Source organism: Odontesthes bonariensis, chromosome 21, assembly GCF_027942865.1.
Source record: "Odontesthes bonariensis isolate fOdoBon6 chromosome 21, fOdoBon6.hap1, whole genome shotgun sequence".
Lineage (NCBI taxonomy): Eukaryota > Metazoa > Chordata > Actinopteri > Atheriniformes > Atherinopsidae > Odontesthes > Odontesthes bonariensis.
Genome location: NC_134526.1, coordinates 11,446,532 through 11,466,398, shown reverse-complemented (window position 1 = coordinate 11,466,398; position 19,867 = coordinate 11,446,532). Strand labels below are relative to the sequence as shown.

At 39.2% G+C, this 19,867-nt stretch overlaps 1 protein-coding gene across 3 annotated transcripts in view; it reads left to right on the top strand.

Moving 5' to 3' along the window:
* The window catches only part of axin1 (axin 1), a 31,123-nt gene extending 16,855 nt beyond the window's left edge, over positions 1 to 14,268 (top strand). For all 3 annotated transcript variants that reach the window (XM_075453979.1, XM_075453980.1, XM_075453978.1), the window contains 9 exons: positions 2,954 to 3,094; positions 4,370 to 4,466; positions 5,494 to 5,631; positions 8,037 to 8,560; positions 8,662 to 8,823; positions 9,028 to 9,276; positions 9,449 to 9,556; positions 11,200 to 11,349; positions 11,445 to 14,268. In XM_075453979.1, coding sequence (XP_075310094.1) covers positions 2,954 to 3,094; positions 4,370 to 4,466; positions 5,494 to 5,631; positions 8,037 to 8,560; positions 8,662 to 8,823; positions 9,028 to 9,276; positions 9,449 to 9,556; positions 11,200 to 11,349; positions 11,445 to 11,571 — 1,696 coding nt within the window. In that variant the 3' untranslated portion in view covers positions 11,572 to 14,268. The remainder of the gene's footprint in view (positions 1 to 2,953; positions 3,095 to 4,369; positions 4,467 to 5,493; positions 5,632 to 8,036; positions 8,561 to 8,661; positions 8,824 to 9,027; positions 9,277 to 9,448; positions 9,557 to 11,199; positions 11,350 to 11,444) is intronic.
* Positions 14,269 to 19,867: the final 5,599 nt, after the last annotated feature.

Genomic DNA, 19,867 nt, shown 5'->3' with positions numbered 1-19,867 from the left:
ATACATGGAACACCTGATTTATCTTTTTGCTGAGGGTGACATTCATACTGGAGTATATTAGATATATAGTTTTTATGGTCTAGTTTTTATATGAGGCTGGCAACATGCACATTAGGCTACAGTTTGAGTATTTTTCTTAAGGTGTAAATGTTCTGCGCTTATATGGTCTTTTTGACCTTTCTAAAAACCACTTTACAGTAGGTTTCTCGTTCACCCCGAAGTGTAAAGCCTTTTTTAACCCAGTTGTTTCTCATTCTGATTGATTGTTTAGAATAGGGATTGAACTGTGACTTATATTGTGTTGTTTTTCAGTGCATAAAGCTTGCATGTTTTATAAAACCACACGTGTATAAAGCAATAGATATGACGTATTACATTAAATTGAAACAGGTTTTTGAGTCTAAACATATTAAAGCTGGCTATTACTGAGATAGAACCATGGATAAAGACAACTGAGTTGATAACTACTTAACTTTATACAAATATTTTGTGTACTTTTGGCACATTGTTGAATTATTTATAGAGTCCTGCTCAGTTGTGAACTGCAAAGTTGTGTCCTGCTTGTTGGAGTTTGCAGTTGGTGGTTGTCAGCAAGAGGGGTCTGCCGTGTCTGATTTGTTTTCTTCTTTTTTTTGACGTCAGTTTGGTGAATAAGAGCCTAATTAGGCTTTTTGTAGGTTGAGGATCCTACTATTATTGTATGTATCACTGATTTATTGATAACATTGTATAACTTATATTGAATTATATTGCATTCTGCAAGAATTACTCCAACAGTCTTGGCAAAACACAAAAAGATTGACAATTTGTTAGGTGACAGTCTTTAAATTATAAATAGCCACCAAATGAATGGAAACGTGTGGCTCTACTTTCAGATAGGAAACTTTGTTAATTTAACTTTGGTTAAGGTGAAACATCTGTGGTTCAACAATAATTTAAATTTGAATTAAATTTATGTTTTTTCTTCCTTCTGTTTTTCTTGGCCCTCTGTGTTGCATAACGTTTTGCTCATATAAAAGGTCTGTAAAGTAACAGATCCCCACAGTCCACTCCAAAGCGAGTTATCCTGTATCTTAGAAGTCATTCAGCATGGTTTATACGCACACTTGATTTGATCTACGGTTACACTTCAGCTCAGCTAATTTATTGGATCGTCCATGTCCCAGTGTATATTCATAGCAATCGAGTTAGTGACTGAAGTATGTCCAATGCTTGTGGACTATATTCTGCTACTTCTAACTCTCCCTGTGAGAGATCATCCAGTATGGAAGTGTAGCCGAATCAGCCGCTCCTGAGCAAAATCTGATTTTTATTAGGGGAGAGTGAACTGTTTCAGGGACAGGAATTTATTGGAAATACAGCTGTATCAACATACACTTATACCTTATTGTTTTTTTATAAAAAGATGCAAAAAAAAATAGAACATTGAAGCATGTGCCGAACATGTGGTCCCAACCACATTATCAGGGCGTGTTGGTCTCACTAACTCAATTTTTTTCTTCTTCTAGTGTCCTATAGTCATGCTGAGTGATCCTGAACCCTTTTTTTTAAGTCCAGCCATGTTCAGGAAATGCATTGTCTTTATACCTGTGTAGTGGCTTGCCAAAGCAGCCCTTACCTTAAGAATAAGCATTGGCCTCGCAGTCCACCATCAGCTGACCAGATCGGACTGGGCCTTCAGAAGGGCATCTTACAGAAACAGGAGCTGAAGCAAATCGTTTCAGACATAGCGTGACAAGAGTACCATTTCTGCTGCAGCATTGAGAAAATGGTTGTTTATGATCATAAAAGCATGTAAAGCCATTTTAGAGGACCCCAGTATAGAATTATGAACCAAAAAGATTGCCATTATACAGATGCTTAAAGTAAAGAAGTTGTTAATGATTTAATATATGGCTAAATCTGAGCATCTATGTTTCATGAACAATGTCTCAACTAACTATTTAGATTACAGCTAAATCAATATTCATTTACTGTCATTTATGATGTAATACTTGACATTTGAACTACATTAATCCCAGAGGACGCTTTAAAGGATGCTTTTTGGTTTGAGGCATCAACATAGATGCAATATCTCGGCCTAATGAGATCTAAGTATTGTTTCAATTCGTTTTTGTTTTCTGGAATAACATCTAATTGTATGAAACTTGATTATACTTTCATGAAATGGCTGTTTCTGTGAGCCGTGTTGCCTGATCTGTGTCAACTGACTGATTTACAACTTCCTCTCTTTGACCTTGCGGCTCTCGTTCAGATGAAAAAAATCTTGCCATATTCACTACAATTACAGCTGCATTTTTCATTTTTCATTTGTGCCTCGTCTTTACTGACCTGGTGCTATAAATATTCGCAGGCTTATGCGGATGGTAATGAAGATCAGATGGTCACAAAGGTTTCATTTGAACTCATGATGCTTCTGCATTTCAAGCAGGGAGAAAGCTCGGGGTAAATGCTTCAGGGAATTCAAATTTGAATAAAGAATAATGATGCCTAACATCTATAATTCATGTATACAAGGCCCTTTGAGAAGTATGTTGAGCAAAGTCAATGGCTGGGAAAGGTGTCAAATGAAGCCTTTCTATAGATGCTTTCTGAAGAATTTGCATCGGGACAATAACTCTGCCCCGTTCTCTATTCCTGTGTTGAATTTGATGTGTCTCACACAATGTTGCTGGCCAAAGTACAGTCTTCAAGACTGGTCAACAACATGTCTGGAGTATGTTGGCCTAATCCTTTGCATTGAACCCAATTAAGGACTTTAGAGTATGTTACTCAGAGTCTAAAAATGATTAAGCAATTTTCTGTATTCAGCTTCACCAGAAAAGACAAAACAGCTGTGCACTGCCATTTTTTTTTTTACAAGATTATTTCTATTACAAAAATCCTACATTTCTGAGAATGAAATTCCCTCTCAGCATTTTCTGTATCTCTCCTTTTTTTTTTTTTTCTGCAGGCACACACCATGGCGGGAGCCCATCAACCCATACTATGTCAACACGGGTCATGTTATGGCCCCAGCCACCAGCGCCAATGACAGTGAGCAGCAGAGCATGTCCAGTGACGCAGACACTCTTTCCCTCACAGACAGCAGTGTGTACGTAATGGGCCACCACACACAAACACATTTTAAACGTCATGAGGAATGCGTCGGGCTTCAACTTTGTCTGGAAAACCAGTTTTACAGTTAAAATGAAAGTCTGGAACCTATAATTGTACTTTCTGGCCATTTAAACAAACTCACCTGCTACAAATGTAGAATTGTTCTTTATTGCTAATCTGAAAACCTAACAAACTCAGAGGCTGCATGTGAACATGTTAGACGAACTGAAATTGTACGAAATTGAGCTTCTCAAAGTCCGACTAACACACCGAGGCAATGCCATTGGGGTTGGAATACCTCCTGCATGTATGTGCTCAAGAAGACTCTAATGGGCCTTTGTGTTTTGTACATTCTCCGAAATGACATATTTTGGCATCTTTTTGTAAAAACAGTACAGGTGTAAATTATTATACTTCCAAAGAAAGCTTCTCTCATTCACTTTTTCTTCTAGTTGTTTTGATAGGCAGATACATGACAAAAAGTTGGAACTAAAAATCAGCCCATGAAGACTACATGTCAACTAGCGTTTACTTAAAGCATTTCCAGATTGTCACTGGGCTCTAGTAAAAACTCGATTTTATAACCTCATCGTCATCTGACAAAGTCCCCGTTCAAGTTCCCTCAAGACAGAGTCTGTGCAGTAATTTCGGCTATACTTAAATATTCGATGATCTCTCACAGTGAAAGTTAGGAGGACTGAAGATTTTCTCACACGGTCTACAGTGTTTTGGTGTCAGACATTGTGTAGTCAATAACTTGATTTTGCTGACTCTAACAATTCTACACGAATAAGAATCCAAAATTAATGTTCCCAGTTATCTGGGTTCGCTTAAGCTAAACTCGGACTTCAGTGGCATGGTAATAAATCAGAGCCAGGCGTTTGCTATTGAAGAAACATTTGAAAAAATAATGTATTCCAGTTGGAGAGGAGGGGAATTGAGCCTTCACAGCCTCCACAACTGGACAAAAATGTGTTTGAAGCTGAGTGGATTAGAGGCCGTTATCAGCTAATTGCTCCAGAGCTTCCAGCAGAGAGGAGTTGGAAAACCAGTATGACCAATACCTCATGGAATTACAGACTCTTGCATGTGATAACATTCTGGGACAACATAATCCTGTGAGAATACCTGTCCTGCTTTACTGGATACTCAAGACTTACAAGGTGTTTGTTTTAGGCGAAAATGTTGCCAGAAGCTTTCAACTTCAGAGCTAATTCTGTGCTTTATTCATGAGGATGTTTTGTGAAAACGTCTTTATTGTGCATTTCAGAGATGGGGTTCCACCATACCGACACCGCAAACAGCATCGCCGGGAGATGCACGAAAGTGCCAAAGCAAATGGGCGAGTGCCACTACCTCATTTTCCAGTGAGTTATTCATGGGTTATTTCCCTCTCGCTTTCCGCCTCTACACCTCTCTCTCTGCAGCTGTCTGTCTCTGCTTATTTTTCTCTGCTCCACCATCGGAGATGTGCATATTTAAGCTCTGCTGTGTCGCAGCGTCTGTGATGGAGTATAAGAATAGCTGATGGTGAAAGAGAAGGCTGTCTAAATGCAGCTTGATGCCTTCCTAAGCTGTGTGCGCTGAAGCCTAGCAGACATGAATCTTCCCCTGTGACAGCCTGATGCCTCCATCTGCAGCTTACGCTGTCTCTTGGTAGGAAAACCCCAGCCCTAATGAGGCCTGGGAGTAAAGAGTCAAATTAAAACTTTGCATGTAGCATCCTATTTGGATATATAAATTGAGTATGAATTTGAGTGCAAATCCCTGAAACAAAACTCACATTTTCCTATTTTGCTAGAAAAACAATGGCGAGGCTTGGAAGTATTTTGTTTGAAATGTCGATTTGTTTACCCATATTTTTATTTCTTATTTTTATGAAATGCTTTCAGATCAGGAATTAACAGCTTTAAGTTAGGAAGCAGAATACATGTCAATTGAGTGTTTATTAAGGAGATTAAATGTGCTGTTTAGAATGACAGTATTTTTATCACCATTTTGAAATCTAAACCAGAACAAAAAGGTTGTTATTGAATCTAGTGGATGATCGGAAAACAAAGACACCCTAATTCATATGGGATATATTCATGATGCAAAGATTCAGCACCACGCTCATGAATTTGATCGAATATACAGCATTGGTTGAGCTTACATTAACAGAAAGAAATAATCAGCTTGATTCATTTTCTGTGTTGATCATTTTTTGTCGCTGGCACATTCAGATTTAAATTTACAATCCTCTTTAAACGTAAGCATTTCGACACTGTCCAGTTCAATGTTCTATTCCAACCACTCACAAGATGTGAGGTGTCAGGAAGGTAAAATGTCCTTGACAGTAATACAGCAGGGACAAAAATCCAAAGAGTGCTTACAGTTGGGATTTTTTTCTTCCAGCGCACAAACCGGATTCCAAAGGATATACACGTGGAACCGGAAAGGTTTGCTGCAGAGCTGATTAGGAGGCTGGAGAGCGTACTGAGGGAGAGGGAGGCTGAGGAGAAACTGGAGGAGCGGCTGAAGAGAGTACGACTGGTATGACCACTTCATTTCTGTACCAGTGTCTGATGTTTAAAGCACAAGCAGATTCACCGCTTTATCAATTTCATGTTCTGCGATTCAGAACTGCTTCTTCCATGTTACACATTCAAGTCATGCTGGCAGCATGTGACTGTCAGCACCAGCTAAATGATATTAGTGGCCAGGAGATAAAAAGGTATGATGATGAAAAATGCAGCACAGGAAGCTCAAGATATTAATTGTTAAATCTAAAAAAAATAACAACATAAAATCTTGAGAATCAAATGATGTCTGGAACTGAACCTTTATCCAGTTATCAAGAAAAGCTCCTGTTAACAGCTGCTGGGAGAGGTAACGGTGATTTGATGATAAGCAGACTGTCGACTGAGTATTTAAAAGTAAGTTGAAGAGTATCAGTAGATGCCAGTAAGGCTTTTTTCTCTGAGCCAGACAGCAAGGTGTGTGCCTGGCCATCAAGCTTGACAATGTCCAGAAACAAAGGAGACTAAAATCCATTTGGCCCTAATGAAACTAATGAGGCCAGCCATTTGGGTGGGGAGTAAAAAAGCTTTATGAATCGTTTGGAGAATTCCCTCCTTGGCCTGTCAGCAATCTGGCTTTGCCGATGAATCAGATGCAGCACCTGCACCCTCGGCCCCTTTTAAGCCTGGAACAGTGAGCCGTCTGTTTGATGCCACTTGAAGGGTGATGAAAAGGTTGCTGTTACCGCATCTGAAATCTCAGTCAGTACACAGTGCCAAGTATTAAGTCTCTAGATGAACAATTTATGTTGCTAGCCCTGAAAGAAGAAGCCTTCATCAACAAATACTCTGGGCACCAGAAGAAGTAAATACAAGCTTAGGTTTTAGCTTTTTAACAATAATATCAGATGTCTTCTAAAAGAATACACACACTCAAAGAAGTACAACTCAGTCAGATTTGAGGTTTCTCCTATTTGGTTAAAGCAGGATGTTTCTCTTCTATCGCTGTGAGGACAAGGTTTACATTCTGATATCATGAGGATGTGAGTAACTCGTCGTTTTGCCCCAGCTCTGTCATGCACTCCGAGAATGAAATTAGAGCTTCCCTTAATGTAATTTTTCTGAACAGTGGGCCGTATGGACACACAAGAGCAACAGAATGTGGCTGACGTTAGTAATTTATTGTCCAAAAGACTCATGTGAGCAGGATGGTCGTTGCTTGTCTGAATCAGATTTCTATTGAGTGTTAACAAGATAACAGAACATGCAACCATTTATTTTCTTACCACTCATATAGAGAGACCACGGATTTCTAAAAATGAGCTAAATTGCTATCAGTAAATTCCCATCTGCCACTAAAGCCACCTTGCAGAAAACTAGATGTCTGCCCTTTTTTTTTTTTTAAAGAGGGGGATCATTTCATCTGTTTTAGGTTCAGATATCTGTATATAGCTTAGGGACCCAGAGACGCAAACGACAAATTATTTAAAAATGTGCCAAATAATATTTGTGCTCATACATAATCTTTTGCTAAATCTTAAAGAGGGCAAAAAGAAGTTAAGTGTATGTTTTTCCAGACATAGACTTAGATTCTCGTTGATACAGTAATATAACAAATAATAAGTACAGACCAAAAGCAAACTCACATGGTTTGGCATGTTTAAAGTAAAGGTTTATGTAATTATTAACACAACTGACATGAAACGTTTTGGGTACAATAGCCCACTGTTGTCTTCCCTCCTCTTCTTTCCATATTTGCTAGCAAACTTTACACAGAAAGCAGTGAAAACGTGTCCAGCCTCATGTTGGTCACTCCTCCAGTTGCTGTTAATGTTAATAGGAAATAAGTATGCATGTTGTCTGTGGCTGAGCTTTTTTTTTTTATTCCAGAAAGGCATTGCATCACTAAATATCTTAGAACAGTGGTCTGCAGTCCTTTTGCCATCAGGATTAAAACTTGACCGTTACAAGCAATGACAGAATGTCTCCATCTGCTGCTGTGTTTTCTTTCATCCCAGCATATCCTCCTCTTCCTCTCCCTTATCATAACCTATTATGAATGCATGCAGCACCGCACCAAGTGAATCTCGCCGGAGCAGATTCCGTTAGAGCACGATTTCGTCACAGTCAGTCGGAGCTGACGGTGGATCGGTTGCACTTATCATGACATGGAGCAACAGAAAAAGCGCCGTGTGCATACTGATACAGATGCGTCTGTCTCTAAACCTCTGTAGTAAGAATGAGAAGTCACTTTTAAGTGTATGATGAAAATCTGCCATCTACAGGTTGAAATAAGTAACCCTGTGGAGTGACCTCAGTTGTGTCAAACTGGAAACTACCGGTTCAATTATTAGATCATCCATTAGAACATATTTTTTAATCACTTTGTTTAAGATAAGTTTTTGTTTTATGATGATTTCTTGTGTTTTTGGATTGGAGGAGGAGGACGGTGATGAAGCCGCCATGTCCACAGGCCCGTCCTTATCCAGTCACAGGCTCCCCTCCAGTGCTTATTCGCAGAACTACAACCCTCGTTACGCTGACATCCCCTACAACGGTCCTTTTCTCAGAGATGCTCACGAGGAAAACCCTGAGAGCATCTTGGACGACCACGTTCAGCGAGTCATGAAAACGCCTGGCTGCCACTCTCCAGGGACGGGCCGCCACTCTCCCAAGTCACGCTCCCCCGATGGTTTCCATGGGGGGAAAGGGATCAGTGAGTCAGGCCAAGGCAAACATCCGACAAGGCACGGCTTCAAGGGAGAGACGAGCCACCTGTACCACCACAAAAATCTGCATCACATCCCTCACACAGGCACGGGGAAGCCCAAAGAGCATGCTGAGGCTGAGGCGGCCATGCGCGTGCATGGCAACTTTCCCTGGAGCACGGAGACAAGTTATTACGATTCAAAGTCTCGCAGCTACGCAGATGGCATAGGATCCAATCACACAGAGCACACAGGGTACAGATATGGAACAACCTTTAACTTGTTTTTGCCATTCACACGCCCGTATTCTCTCTCGTTTTTGTACTCACCAGTTGTATTTTTCCATTATTCAATAGCAAAAGTGGTACACAGTGCAAGAGAGCATTCAAGAAAGGTGAAGAAGTGCGGCCAAATGACATGTTAGGGCCAGCAGAGGAGATTGAGAAAAACCACAAGATCCTTTTGTGGCTGATGGAAGGACAGAAAGAAATGGTTCAGCACAAGAGGAGTCCATATGGGTCAGTGATCACAGTTAATCATTAAAAGAAATATATTTACAGTTAAAAAATATCCGCAGCTCAAGTATGTACTCATGAACCTGCTGTGCCACATTTCTGTTGTGTTAACTGGAAGTAAAGCTTTTGCAGTCATGTTTTTGTGCTTGCTAAATTAAAAGAATAGTCACCATCAGTGGTTTAATCACTGATCTTCTTTACTTTTAGGAGTGTCAGTGGGTCCAAGAGGACCACATGCCATGAGGGATCCCACCTCAGCTCTGTGGAAAGATCAGGGTTGATGCACCCGTGCCTCAGCGTCCAAATGCACAGCAACGTGCAGCCATCTCACCCTTTCATCCAGGACCCCACCATGCCCCCCAACCCAGCTCCCAGCCCCCTCATCCAGCTGGAGGAGGTTTGCAGGCGGCTCGAGGAGGAGAAGATAAAACCTGGAGCCTTACAGCCGAAGCAAAGGTAAGAGGCCAGACTGTGCAGTTCATTAGTGTAATCTTTCAACAGAATCTAAGCGAGAAGGGAAGAAGCCAGTTCTTCCGGTTTTCTCTACACAATCATCATTTTGCCCTGTGGCCTGTGCGATTGTTTGGCCCAGTGTATGTCTAACTACAGGGGTTGTTCGATCCCCCAGGTATGTGATGGAGGTGATCCAGAGGGGTCGCACCGCGGTCAGACCTGCACTGTTCCCTCAGCTCAACGTGGTCCCCGCCGTTTCAGACAGCGAGCTCTCGGAGCCCGGGTATGTCCACTGTCTTCCACCTGTAATGATCCCAGAACCCTTCCCCAACTCACTTCTCATGTTGCGCCCCACATTTTATACCTTTCAGCTTGGTTTTCTCTGCTGTCTTGTCGGATTTTTTCTGTTTTCTCTTTCGGAGCCCACTCCATATCAACTGAAGATGAAAGTTTCCACAGTGGATATTGTACATAATGTACATTCAGGTGCTCAGACAAAAAGCAAGAAGCAGAAAAATGGTTTTCTCCCCATCAAGTTCAATGTTAAAGATATAATGGAGTGCACACCTATCCTATGGCCTGTAGTAAATATTTTTACCATGGCTACATACAGTATCTTATTGATCTTTAACTGTGGGTGTATAGTTATTTTACAGACAGCAGGCAGCCAGTGAAATTAGTATCAGTGGTCCTGGTAAAAATGCTTCTATTTATTCACCCTGTCATAAATAACTAATCAGACTTTGAGTTCTCTTGTTTATTTCCCATGAAGACCGGAAAAAAAAGGATCGCAGAGGAAGTTGAAGTGTATGTTATCTGTGTTCCCGCAGAGGCAGACTCGATTCGAGTATTTAAGATCGGGTCAGTTTTTGATGTCTTGTGAGACACACGTTACTGTTTGATGTTTGACTGCCTTCTCAGATGGGTGCTAAACAGACTGAGGAGAGCGGCTGAAGTGTGTTAGAGAGAGATGAAAGACGGATTACATGGCAGCCCCAGTGGGTGAATCCGCCCATCAGGCTGACGAGGGCTGAGCGTTAGCTGCAGACACTGACTGAACCGTTAGGTACCTCAGATTTCATAAAGATAACCGTAAGACTGGAATTTCTTAGATATTGTTTGGCAGTAAAGCAAGACAACGATTTGACATAATAGCAGCAAGACTTATTTTTTCATTATGTTGATTTGGACCAGTGGTTTTCAAAATCCTGACTGTCTCTTCGGAGAGGAAGGAGACTGGCCTGTCCCCCAGTGACATAAAGAGGGAGTAGATAACTTCAGCTTTTTTTTTTAATCTGAAGCTTGTTTTAGTTTGATCACTCTTTGACTTTGTCTGTTGTATAATATCTTTATATCAGTTCGTCAGTCACAAATACACGATGTCAAACTAAACAGAATGTAAGTCTTTGCAGGACATCTCCTGCTGTCAGAGGAAGTTAGAAATGTACTCTAACTGCCACATATCTCACTGATAATCACTGCAAGCTTTTCAAATGAAATAGCTACCTCAACTTATTTGAAAATACAGTTAGCCTTTGCTGGTATTCAGCTGTTTAGATATTTATGGTTTAAGTTTCTGAGGTTTTGTTTAGGTTGTGTGTTTGCAGGACTTCTGACGTATACAGCTGCTTCATGTGACGTACAATCTTGACCCAATAAGACACTATCTGGAAGAAATCTGCCTAGAACGTATTTCACATTTTGTCCATTCTTCCTGTAGACTTTCTGTTTGGTACATTCCATGTGTTTGACCTGCTTTTAACAAACTTTCATTCTTGTAGTGTGCATTTGGGAATTGTTGTCACTGTTTGAACCCCAAAACACGCGTCCTTTAATGAGAAGAACAATTTTCCCTAACTTTAACAGGCATGGGCACGAAGGAAGCTTCTCATTTTCAAAGTCATTTTCTTTGCTTTCCATTTGCAGGCATAAAGCCACTAAAAAGCAGCCGTGTGAAAACATTACTGTGGCGTACTACTTCTGCGAGGAGCTGATACCGTACAGGACGTCTGTCAAAGGGAGGGTTGTCACACTTGGCCAGTTCAAAGAACTGCTTACAAAGAAAGGAAACTACAGGTGTGACTCTCGCTGACTCTGTAACCTGTGTACGACGACAGCGCTGCCTGTCGGTAACAGTAAAGTCAAATTAACTTTACTATTTGTCTTTTTAGGTATTATTTCAAGAAGGTCAGCGATGAGTTTGACTGTGGGGTAGTGTTTGAAGAGGTACGTGAAGATGATGCAGTCTTGCCAATCTTCGAGGAAAAGATTATCGGGAAAGTGGAAAAAGTTGATTGAAGTGGATGTTAACGAGTCGGAAGGGGATGAGCCGAGGAGGAGCTGAAGGTGACGAGGAGGTGTTTTCAGGTGGAGATCAGAGGGAAGTCATCCGGCGGAGATGGAAGATCGAAGGAGTGGTCGCTAACGCCACCGCAGTGACGGACTAGAAGAAAAAAAAGACCTCGTTCACTTGTTGGGAGTGTGATGTAGCATTGTAAAGTTTATGAGTTAGAGGAAGAACAAAAGTGCTACTAAAGCTACATATTTTTGCTAAAGATGTATCAAAGGGTTTCCTTTTTAAAGTAACTGCACTTGTAATTTTTATATGTACTGATGCCAGATGTGTACAGTTTGTGTTAATAACAGAATTTTATATCTATTTAAGTATTTGAAACACAAATTTTCAATTCTATGACAGTGTGGCCCCTGTTGAAGATGATCAAAATCCTTTTATAGGGCTGGTATTTCTTGTTTGTTTCTTCTGGGCTCTGGATGTTTGTGCTCTTCGAAGTGCGTTTAATACTTATCAGAACTTCTTTTTCTGACATTCTTTCAGACTGCTTGTCCATTGCATTATAAACCACTGACTGCGTCTTGGTATTGGCTCTCTAAGGGAAAGAGCCACGAGTAATCGGAAATACAGAGACCCCTGTACAGTACTGCAATCCAGTACATCAGTCATGTCTCTTAAAAGATGTTTATGTCTTCCTTTTTGACACCACTAGGAGATCTTTATGGTGTTTTAATACCTTTAAAATGCAAGATGTAAAAAATACTAAGAATTTTGCAATTAGAGGCAGTGTCCTTTCTGATATATGAATAGATTTCTTCATGTTTTTTAAAGTGATTTGTTGTAGGGCGGTTTGCATTTCTGTCAAATGTTTCTGGTCATCTTGGTTTGGTCTACACTGGGAGGAGATGTAGCTGATATATGTGTTTGAGTCTGTTCACCCACTACATTGTTTTTCCTATGTTCAGTTTGAATTTAAAGCAAATTGCCTTGGAGTAAAAATAGACACTAACTGCAATAATACTGTCGACAGAGATATGATTGGAAATCACAGTGAATCTATGCAAGGTGATATATAATTTTGTTTCCTGACTGAAGGACACATTGGACACAGGTGATGTTAGAGAAAAGTTCGGAATAAATTGAGGCTTCGTATTATCTGTCAGGGTGTTTGAAATAAGAATTTACAAATTTTAACTTTTGTCAAATATTGCTAATGAAAGTTTGAAGGAGAGTATCTCTTTTGTTACCAGCTGAATCATTTTTAGTTTACACTGAATGACTGTTTGAGCTGCATTAAGTTGCTTTAGGAGTCAGTGTTGTCCATGAGGTAGAAAAGCAGCTTTTCCACCGGCAGAGTCGCACAGAGTGCTAATTCAGCCAGTGATTGTTAGCAGAATTTGTTTGCACTTAAGACACGTGTAGACATGAACACTTTAACAAGCAGATCTAGTTTCAGTCATGTTAATGTTGAGCTTTTAGTTTAATCTCCACATTAAACCTTGAATCACTGCTTAGTTGGTCAGTGAATTAAAAAGGGGGTTGTACTAAGAGCTGATGCCTAATCTGAAGCCTTTTCTAGCTTATTGCAGCTACATCTTGTGCCTGAAGGAAATTCATTTGGATCTATGTGTGATAGATCACTTTACACCAAAGAGGGAAAAAGTAGATGGTAGTCGATGCTCTGACATAACCCCTTTTACGATGAGACTTGTCCATTTTGCAGCAGCTCTGGTTTTATAACTTTGTTACAGGTATTCTACATTAAAACACTGAAGATCTCTTGTGCAAGGCTTTTCCTACAGTGTATGAAACAGTAGTGTTTTGACTCTAAAAATATCAGCAAAATTTAGAAAAAACACATTAAGAAGCTTGCAGAATATTTACATCATCTTACCATTGGAAGAATGAAAAACTGTCTCAGCCAGTTTGCATTTCCTGTCTTCTTTATCTGGCAATGTAAATGACATTTTTGCACTGGGATAGCTGCAGACTGAAAGTTTTGGCACAAAGTCAGCTCGCTTAGCAAGGACACATGAAGATTCAAGGCCACCATGTTTATTCGTATTGCGTTCCTCCTCATGGTGCTGGCTCTCATTGGGAGGAATAAGTAATTACAGATGTGTGGTCTGCTGTAATTGACAGTGGACCTTGAATTTTTGAACGCTTTATTGTAATGTGTCGTTTCACAGAAATAGTGTATGGTATTTTCCTCTTTTAAGGATGCTGCTTTTTTAGATGACTAACTTAAATTGGTTTAATATATTTATGTTGTGTTAGCCTCCGGTCATTATTTGCCTGTTAAGTTATATATTTTTTCATTGCATATGAAACATAGAGGATCAACTCTGTTCTGATTCTTACTGTGAAAGCCCCAAAAGCGAATTTCTCTTATTTAAGATCAGCGAAAATGTGTACAATAAACAGCAGAGTGCCTTTATTCCTATGCTAATGATGTCTACATCTGACTTTCAGATAATTATGGGGACTAGCTTTATCTGCTTTTGTTTCTTTTCTTTTTTTTCAATTTTGCAAAGTTGTTCTTGTTAAATATTTGTCATTGCCTTATTTATGTAAATATGTACAACTTAAATTGTCATTAACCAGCAGCCCAGCCATCACATTCTGTTTTCTGGACCTGTTTCTGTTCACTAACTGGCATGGTTACCATTTGAAGGTACCTGGACAATAAATACATGCAATAAACCAGCTCTTTAGCTTTGTGTAATTTGTCAGCCTTCATCTTTATCTGGTGCATTGCAATGCTCGGTGAACACATGGAAGCATCTAAAGTGTGGCAGATTATCTGTCTTATGTGGCAGAATGTACAGTGACATGCAAGTTGGTTAAGTTTTAGATCTCAGACTTTATTTAACAAGTTCACACTGCGGTTTGGTCATGAATATCATTAAGCCTCTAAGCCACTGTCTAGAAATCTAAGAGTTAAATAATTGATGCTCACATATAAGAAAAATATGATAAGATAGCAAATCATTTTCATGTGGCTGTTTAAGATGATAAAGTTGAGGTCTGGAAGACTAAAGAAAACTTATCAAAAAGCTTGTGGCACTGGTAGGAAAACTCCAAAAGACCTTCTGATTTGTCTGTGATGATGCACTTTTCTTTCCCAATCGTTGATGCTTGAACAAATACTTTCATGCCAGAGTCCTCAGAAGAGAAACCATTAGGAGTTTGCACAAGTGAAAAAAGCCTGATGCCTTTTAATAAAAAAGTCATGGCCTAATAAAGTAAAATGAAATTTATCTGCCACAGTAAGCAAGGGTAAAGGGACATCATTTAAGGATCTGTTTAACACAGAAGTGTAAAGATCGTTCACTTAGCTTGTGTTTGGATCAGTGAAATATTTTACAGGTTGAGGGAGGAAAAGATTTAATTAAATCCACATCATCTGTAGACAAAGACCTAATGAAAATCCACAGTGGAGTACCTCGAGAGGCTCAAGCTTAGAGGCTTAAACATAATTGAAAATGGACTGTACTTGTATAGTGCTTTTCTAGTGTAGCTGACCACTCAAAGTGCTTTCACACTACATTCCACATTCACCCACACAGCACATATAGGCTACACAGTGCTTTCTTCTAACATTTACACATACACTGATGGATGCATCAGAAGGCAATGTGGGGTTCAGTGTCTTGCCCAAGGATGCTATGACATGTGGTCCGGAGAAGCCGGGAGTCAAACCACCGACCTTCTGATTGGTAAGCGACTCCTCTTCCTCCTGAGCTACAGCCGCTCCTAAAGCAGAGTGAACAAGACGACCCAGGAATCCCAACAAACCAGAATCCTTTTATAGGATTCATTCATGAAGATCTCCCAAACTAGTACTAATAGACAAATAAATTAATTTTGCTTCACCTTTTAAGATATTGTTATTCTGGAAAAGGTACTATCAAAGAATGTAAAATCTAGCCTTAAGCTTTTTTCTTTAGATCAGATCACCTTTTACATGCTTTACTATCCACAGTAAAGTCGTGCATAGAATTTTGTATGCCATTGTATTTGTGCAGGATGCTGAGCTTTTCCAACAGATTATATGTTAACATTCCAACACTCTTCTTATGCACAGCAGGAGTTGTGTCGTCAATTTGAGCACATCTGCAGTCTTTAGCCGCAGACTGTAGATGGCACTCTTACTGTAGCTGTGCTACTACAGTTGCTTTATTGTTTCTTCATTTTGCAGTGATCCTTCGACAGAAACAGCGAGGACAAGCATCACTACGATTAATGGTGTAGGATTACATCACTAAGAAACTGATGTGTTGATCATTGTGTTTACTGACTGTCAACAGAGATCTGGAAAGGTTTTATCAGGGATATGATGGGAAATCTTGTTGAATAACCTGGATTACCACAGTATCTGAGCCTCTGACAACAATTTATTTGTCTTTCTTGGGTCAGAAAGATTAATCAGGAATAAATTGTGATTAATAGTTTCCAGCTGAGATTTTTTGGAATTGCATTACCTTAATGTGATTGACAGTAGCTTAAGAACAGGCCTGCATTAGAAAGATGTTCAAACAACTCAACATCTCCTCCCAGGTTAACTAAAAGCATCTGTAAATTTGACTGTTTTTTTCTGATGAATCAATTGTCATGATTTGAAATCTTTATTGAAGCAGACATGAAGGAAGTCATTTCAGTATTTATAGATGCCTCCAACATGTTGCTTACAGCAGGATTGCATGTGTTTTTCATGCTGTTACTTCCCATCTTATCTTGTTACCTGTTGTTACTTTTTTGCCGCTCTTGACTAAATCTCTGTGACACATGCTGACCTGTCTGTAGACATGTTTCATATTTGCCTTTTCCTCTGAGTCACCGTGGAATATATTTGTAATCTCAAGCCCTAGGTCGACAACATGAATGTAAATGAATTGCCTACCGTTAGGTCTTCAGTGGATATACTGTTTTGTAGAGTTCAGCAAGCAGTTACACATGAGACATGACGGCACAGTAAACACAATGTGGAAACACATGGAATTACTGAACTGCTTTATATGTACAAATTAACCATACATTGTCAAGCAAAAGTTTGAAATGAACTTTTTTGTAAGCATGCTTAAGTACTTGGCGTTAGGTGGTTACCTCTCATGGTCACTGACCACTTTACACAGGCTTAAACTCTCACACCAGAATGTGTAGCAACCACACTGGTCCACAATAAAGGCTCAAAATTCACAACTCATTCTAGGCTGCAGTTAAATGCCAGGCTGTGATTAAAAGAAGCTCAATGTTTTGCATTATGTGAAATCATAACACCTGCTCAAAAAGGATGTTTTTAACACGGATGTTTTCAAGGCTCTGAAAACTATTCATGAACACATTTTTCTTGAATACGAATTTGAATTTCCCCCATTGGGGGATAAATAAAGTATTTTTCTATTCTATTCTATTCTATTCTATTCTATTCTATTTTCTTTTGTAAACTGCAACATGTTTATGTTCTCCACTATCATTTAATATTCAGGGATGTTTATGAGATGTTTACACCACAGACTGTCGTGCAAGAGAGCCAAGTTTGATTCCCATCATGCTTTGACTTCAGTTTGAATCAATACACTGTTAGAAGTTTGCATCGGGTTGCCCGAATGATTCCCTTTACAAGACCCGTGTGGATATTACAATAGATGTGTTGCATACACAGACTGTATATTTTACATACAGCCCACAGTTTATTTCAATTTTGTAAAACTGGAGGACAGCTTTAGCTGCAAACTGTACACCAGATAAGGCATTATCATACCCTGATAAAATCCGCCAAAATAAATTGCTGTGCAGTTTCCAGAGCAACCAAAAAACCTACACAGACCCTGTCAAGGTTATCCGTGACGTAGGTAGCAATAGATTTTCTACAATTACTTCTAACCCTCTGACTATGCTAATTTGTGCACCTTTATCACAGATGGCATTTGCAATGAAGATACAGAACATCCACTCTCACCACGCTTTCCATGTTCAGACAGTTATGTGTGAGAAGTGTGCGGCATTAAGAGCTTTTTTAAGTCAGCAGTAGAATGTTTCAACTTCTTTGATAATGGGGATGATGTCAGCGCGGATCTTCTTTTGTCATCTGCAGTCTGCTGTACGGAAGGCAAAAAAGGCTGTAATCACAAATAATTATGTCAGTTCATGAATCATCAACACTCAGATTTTTATCCTTTATCATCCTTTGTATTAAAACAATTCTGAAGTCAAATTTGTCTCTTACCTTCCAGAAATCTTTGAGGGACTGTTTTTTGTGTTTCAACTGCAGGTCTCTGTAGAACAACTGATGCTCAGTGAGACACAACTTAATTTTCCAACAGGAGAACGGAAATTGACATTTACACTCACTTACTGCCGGAGGTAACTAATGGTGGTAATTTTAATCTATTAATGCTAAAAATAGTATGAGGAAAACTGCCTGTATTTTGGGATAGTAAACGTAAAAACCTCCGTTTCAGTTTACACTAACATACTTTATGGATTGCTTTGTACATTTATGTTTTACTGAGAATTTAAGGTTCACGCATTAAAAAAATAACAGAGGTAATGTATATAAACAGTTGATTATCATCCAATAACAGTGATTTATCAAACACGTGCACATTGTATATGCACATGTGCTGCCTCAAAATAGTTTCTTGGTTTAATTGGGTCTTGTTAAAGGTGCATCTTTTTATATGTAATAGATCAACAGACTTTTGTAGTGTTCCTTTCTCTGGTCATCCATTAAGCTCCAAGGCAGCTACTTCATGATAGAAGTCCTCATTGTCTTGGCGCACTTCACACTTCTAATGGAGTTCATTTATGAACCTGTCAGAACCTTTTGATCATTCATCTAATGTCTGTACCCAAACCTTTTGTGTGTACATGTGTGCTTATTGTCTGTTTTTCTACACATCATCACGGGTTATTGATTCATTTTCTCTTTGTTTACTCATAAATGACTCTTCTAAAGCCTCTGGCTCTGTTCTCACCTCCCAGAGAAGCATGCTATCCATTGCCATAAGTTCCATCAGAGTCCCACACTGAAAAGGACAGCACTTTAGATGGATGTGTTTACTAACCTCCCTGTTAAACTAAGAGTTTTGTACATAGATGAATACAGAGGCCAATCTTCTGCAAAACTCTTCCTACATTTATAGCTATGGTAAAATAAAATGGAATGTACCACTTAATCTAGCCAGGAATCTATCTGAAACTATACTGCAGGGTTAATGATTATTTGTCATGTTATGCATAAATATTCATTCATCTGACAAAGCAATCTCAATCTCAATTAGAGTATCTCTGCGTGCATTAATGAATCCTCTAATAGATAATCTTCATTGGAATTCAATACAATTTTTTTCAATTGAAACAATCCCTTTATACTTTGAAATTGCTTAAACACAACCACTCACTTTCCCTTGTAATATTCACAGACAAATAAAAAAAAAATAGAAATTTCTATAGACTAGCCGAGCCAAATTTCTCCCTCTGCAGATGCAGGAAAAAAACAGTCTGCTGCTTCACTTAAGGAGACATATCGGCGGTCTACACCGCAGGAGTGGGTCCTCTTTCAAACATCAGAGATAAACCCACTGCTCGATTGGTGAGATTGGTGAGGGCTTGTTCTGCTCATGTTTTGTCTTGTTGCATAGAAACATCGCTACATGAACATGTTACCAAAAACCTGAGGTCACATCAAAGAGGACACCGCTACTGAGGTATTATGTGGTGGCAACACATAACATGTTAAGATGACGTAATAGTACCATGGAAACGATCCCAGTATTAACTCAAAACCAAAATGTCCACTTTAGGTGAAAAGAAACAAATGCAAGATCATTACCCAGGAAACTCACACATACAGTGATACTGATATCTTCCCCATTTTAACGTTTTTATTTTTATAACTGTTGATTTTGTTTTCAGCCAGTGTTTGGTCAGATGGATGGATGGATGAATGGATTGTTAGATATATAGATAAAATCTGTTTTATGTTTGCATATACAACATTATTTTACAGTAATATCATTTCAGCTTTTGTGCTCTGTGCTGCCAAGCAAAGAAAGTAAACAGTTAATTAACCTCTAAAAGATCAGAGCAGGAAAATAAAAATTCTTCTTTTGTATGTCTGAGGCAGACCATTGGAAGCATCTTTTGACCTCATAAAACTGTTTCAAATGCACAAGCTAATGCTTATTAGTGAGAAATAATTTATTGCATCACCATTTACTAAGTTCACAGTTGTGATCAGCTTAAATTGAATAAAATCTCCCAAACAATCTCATTGCTGAAATGGTTTATTTGGCA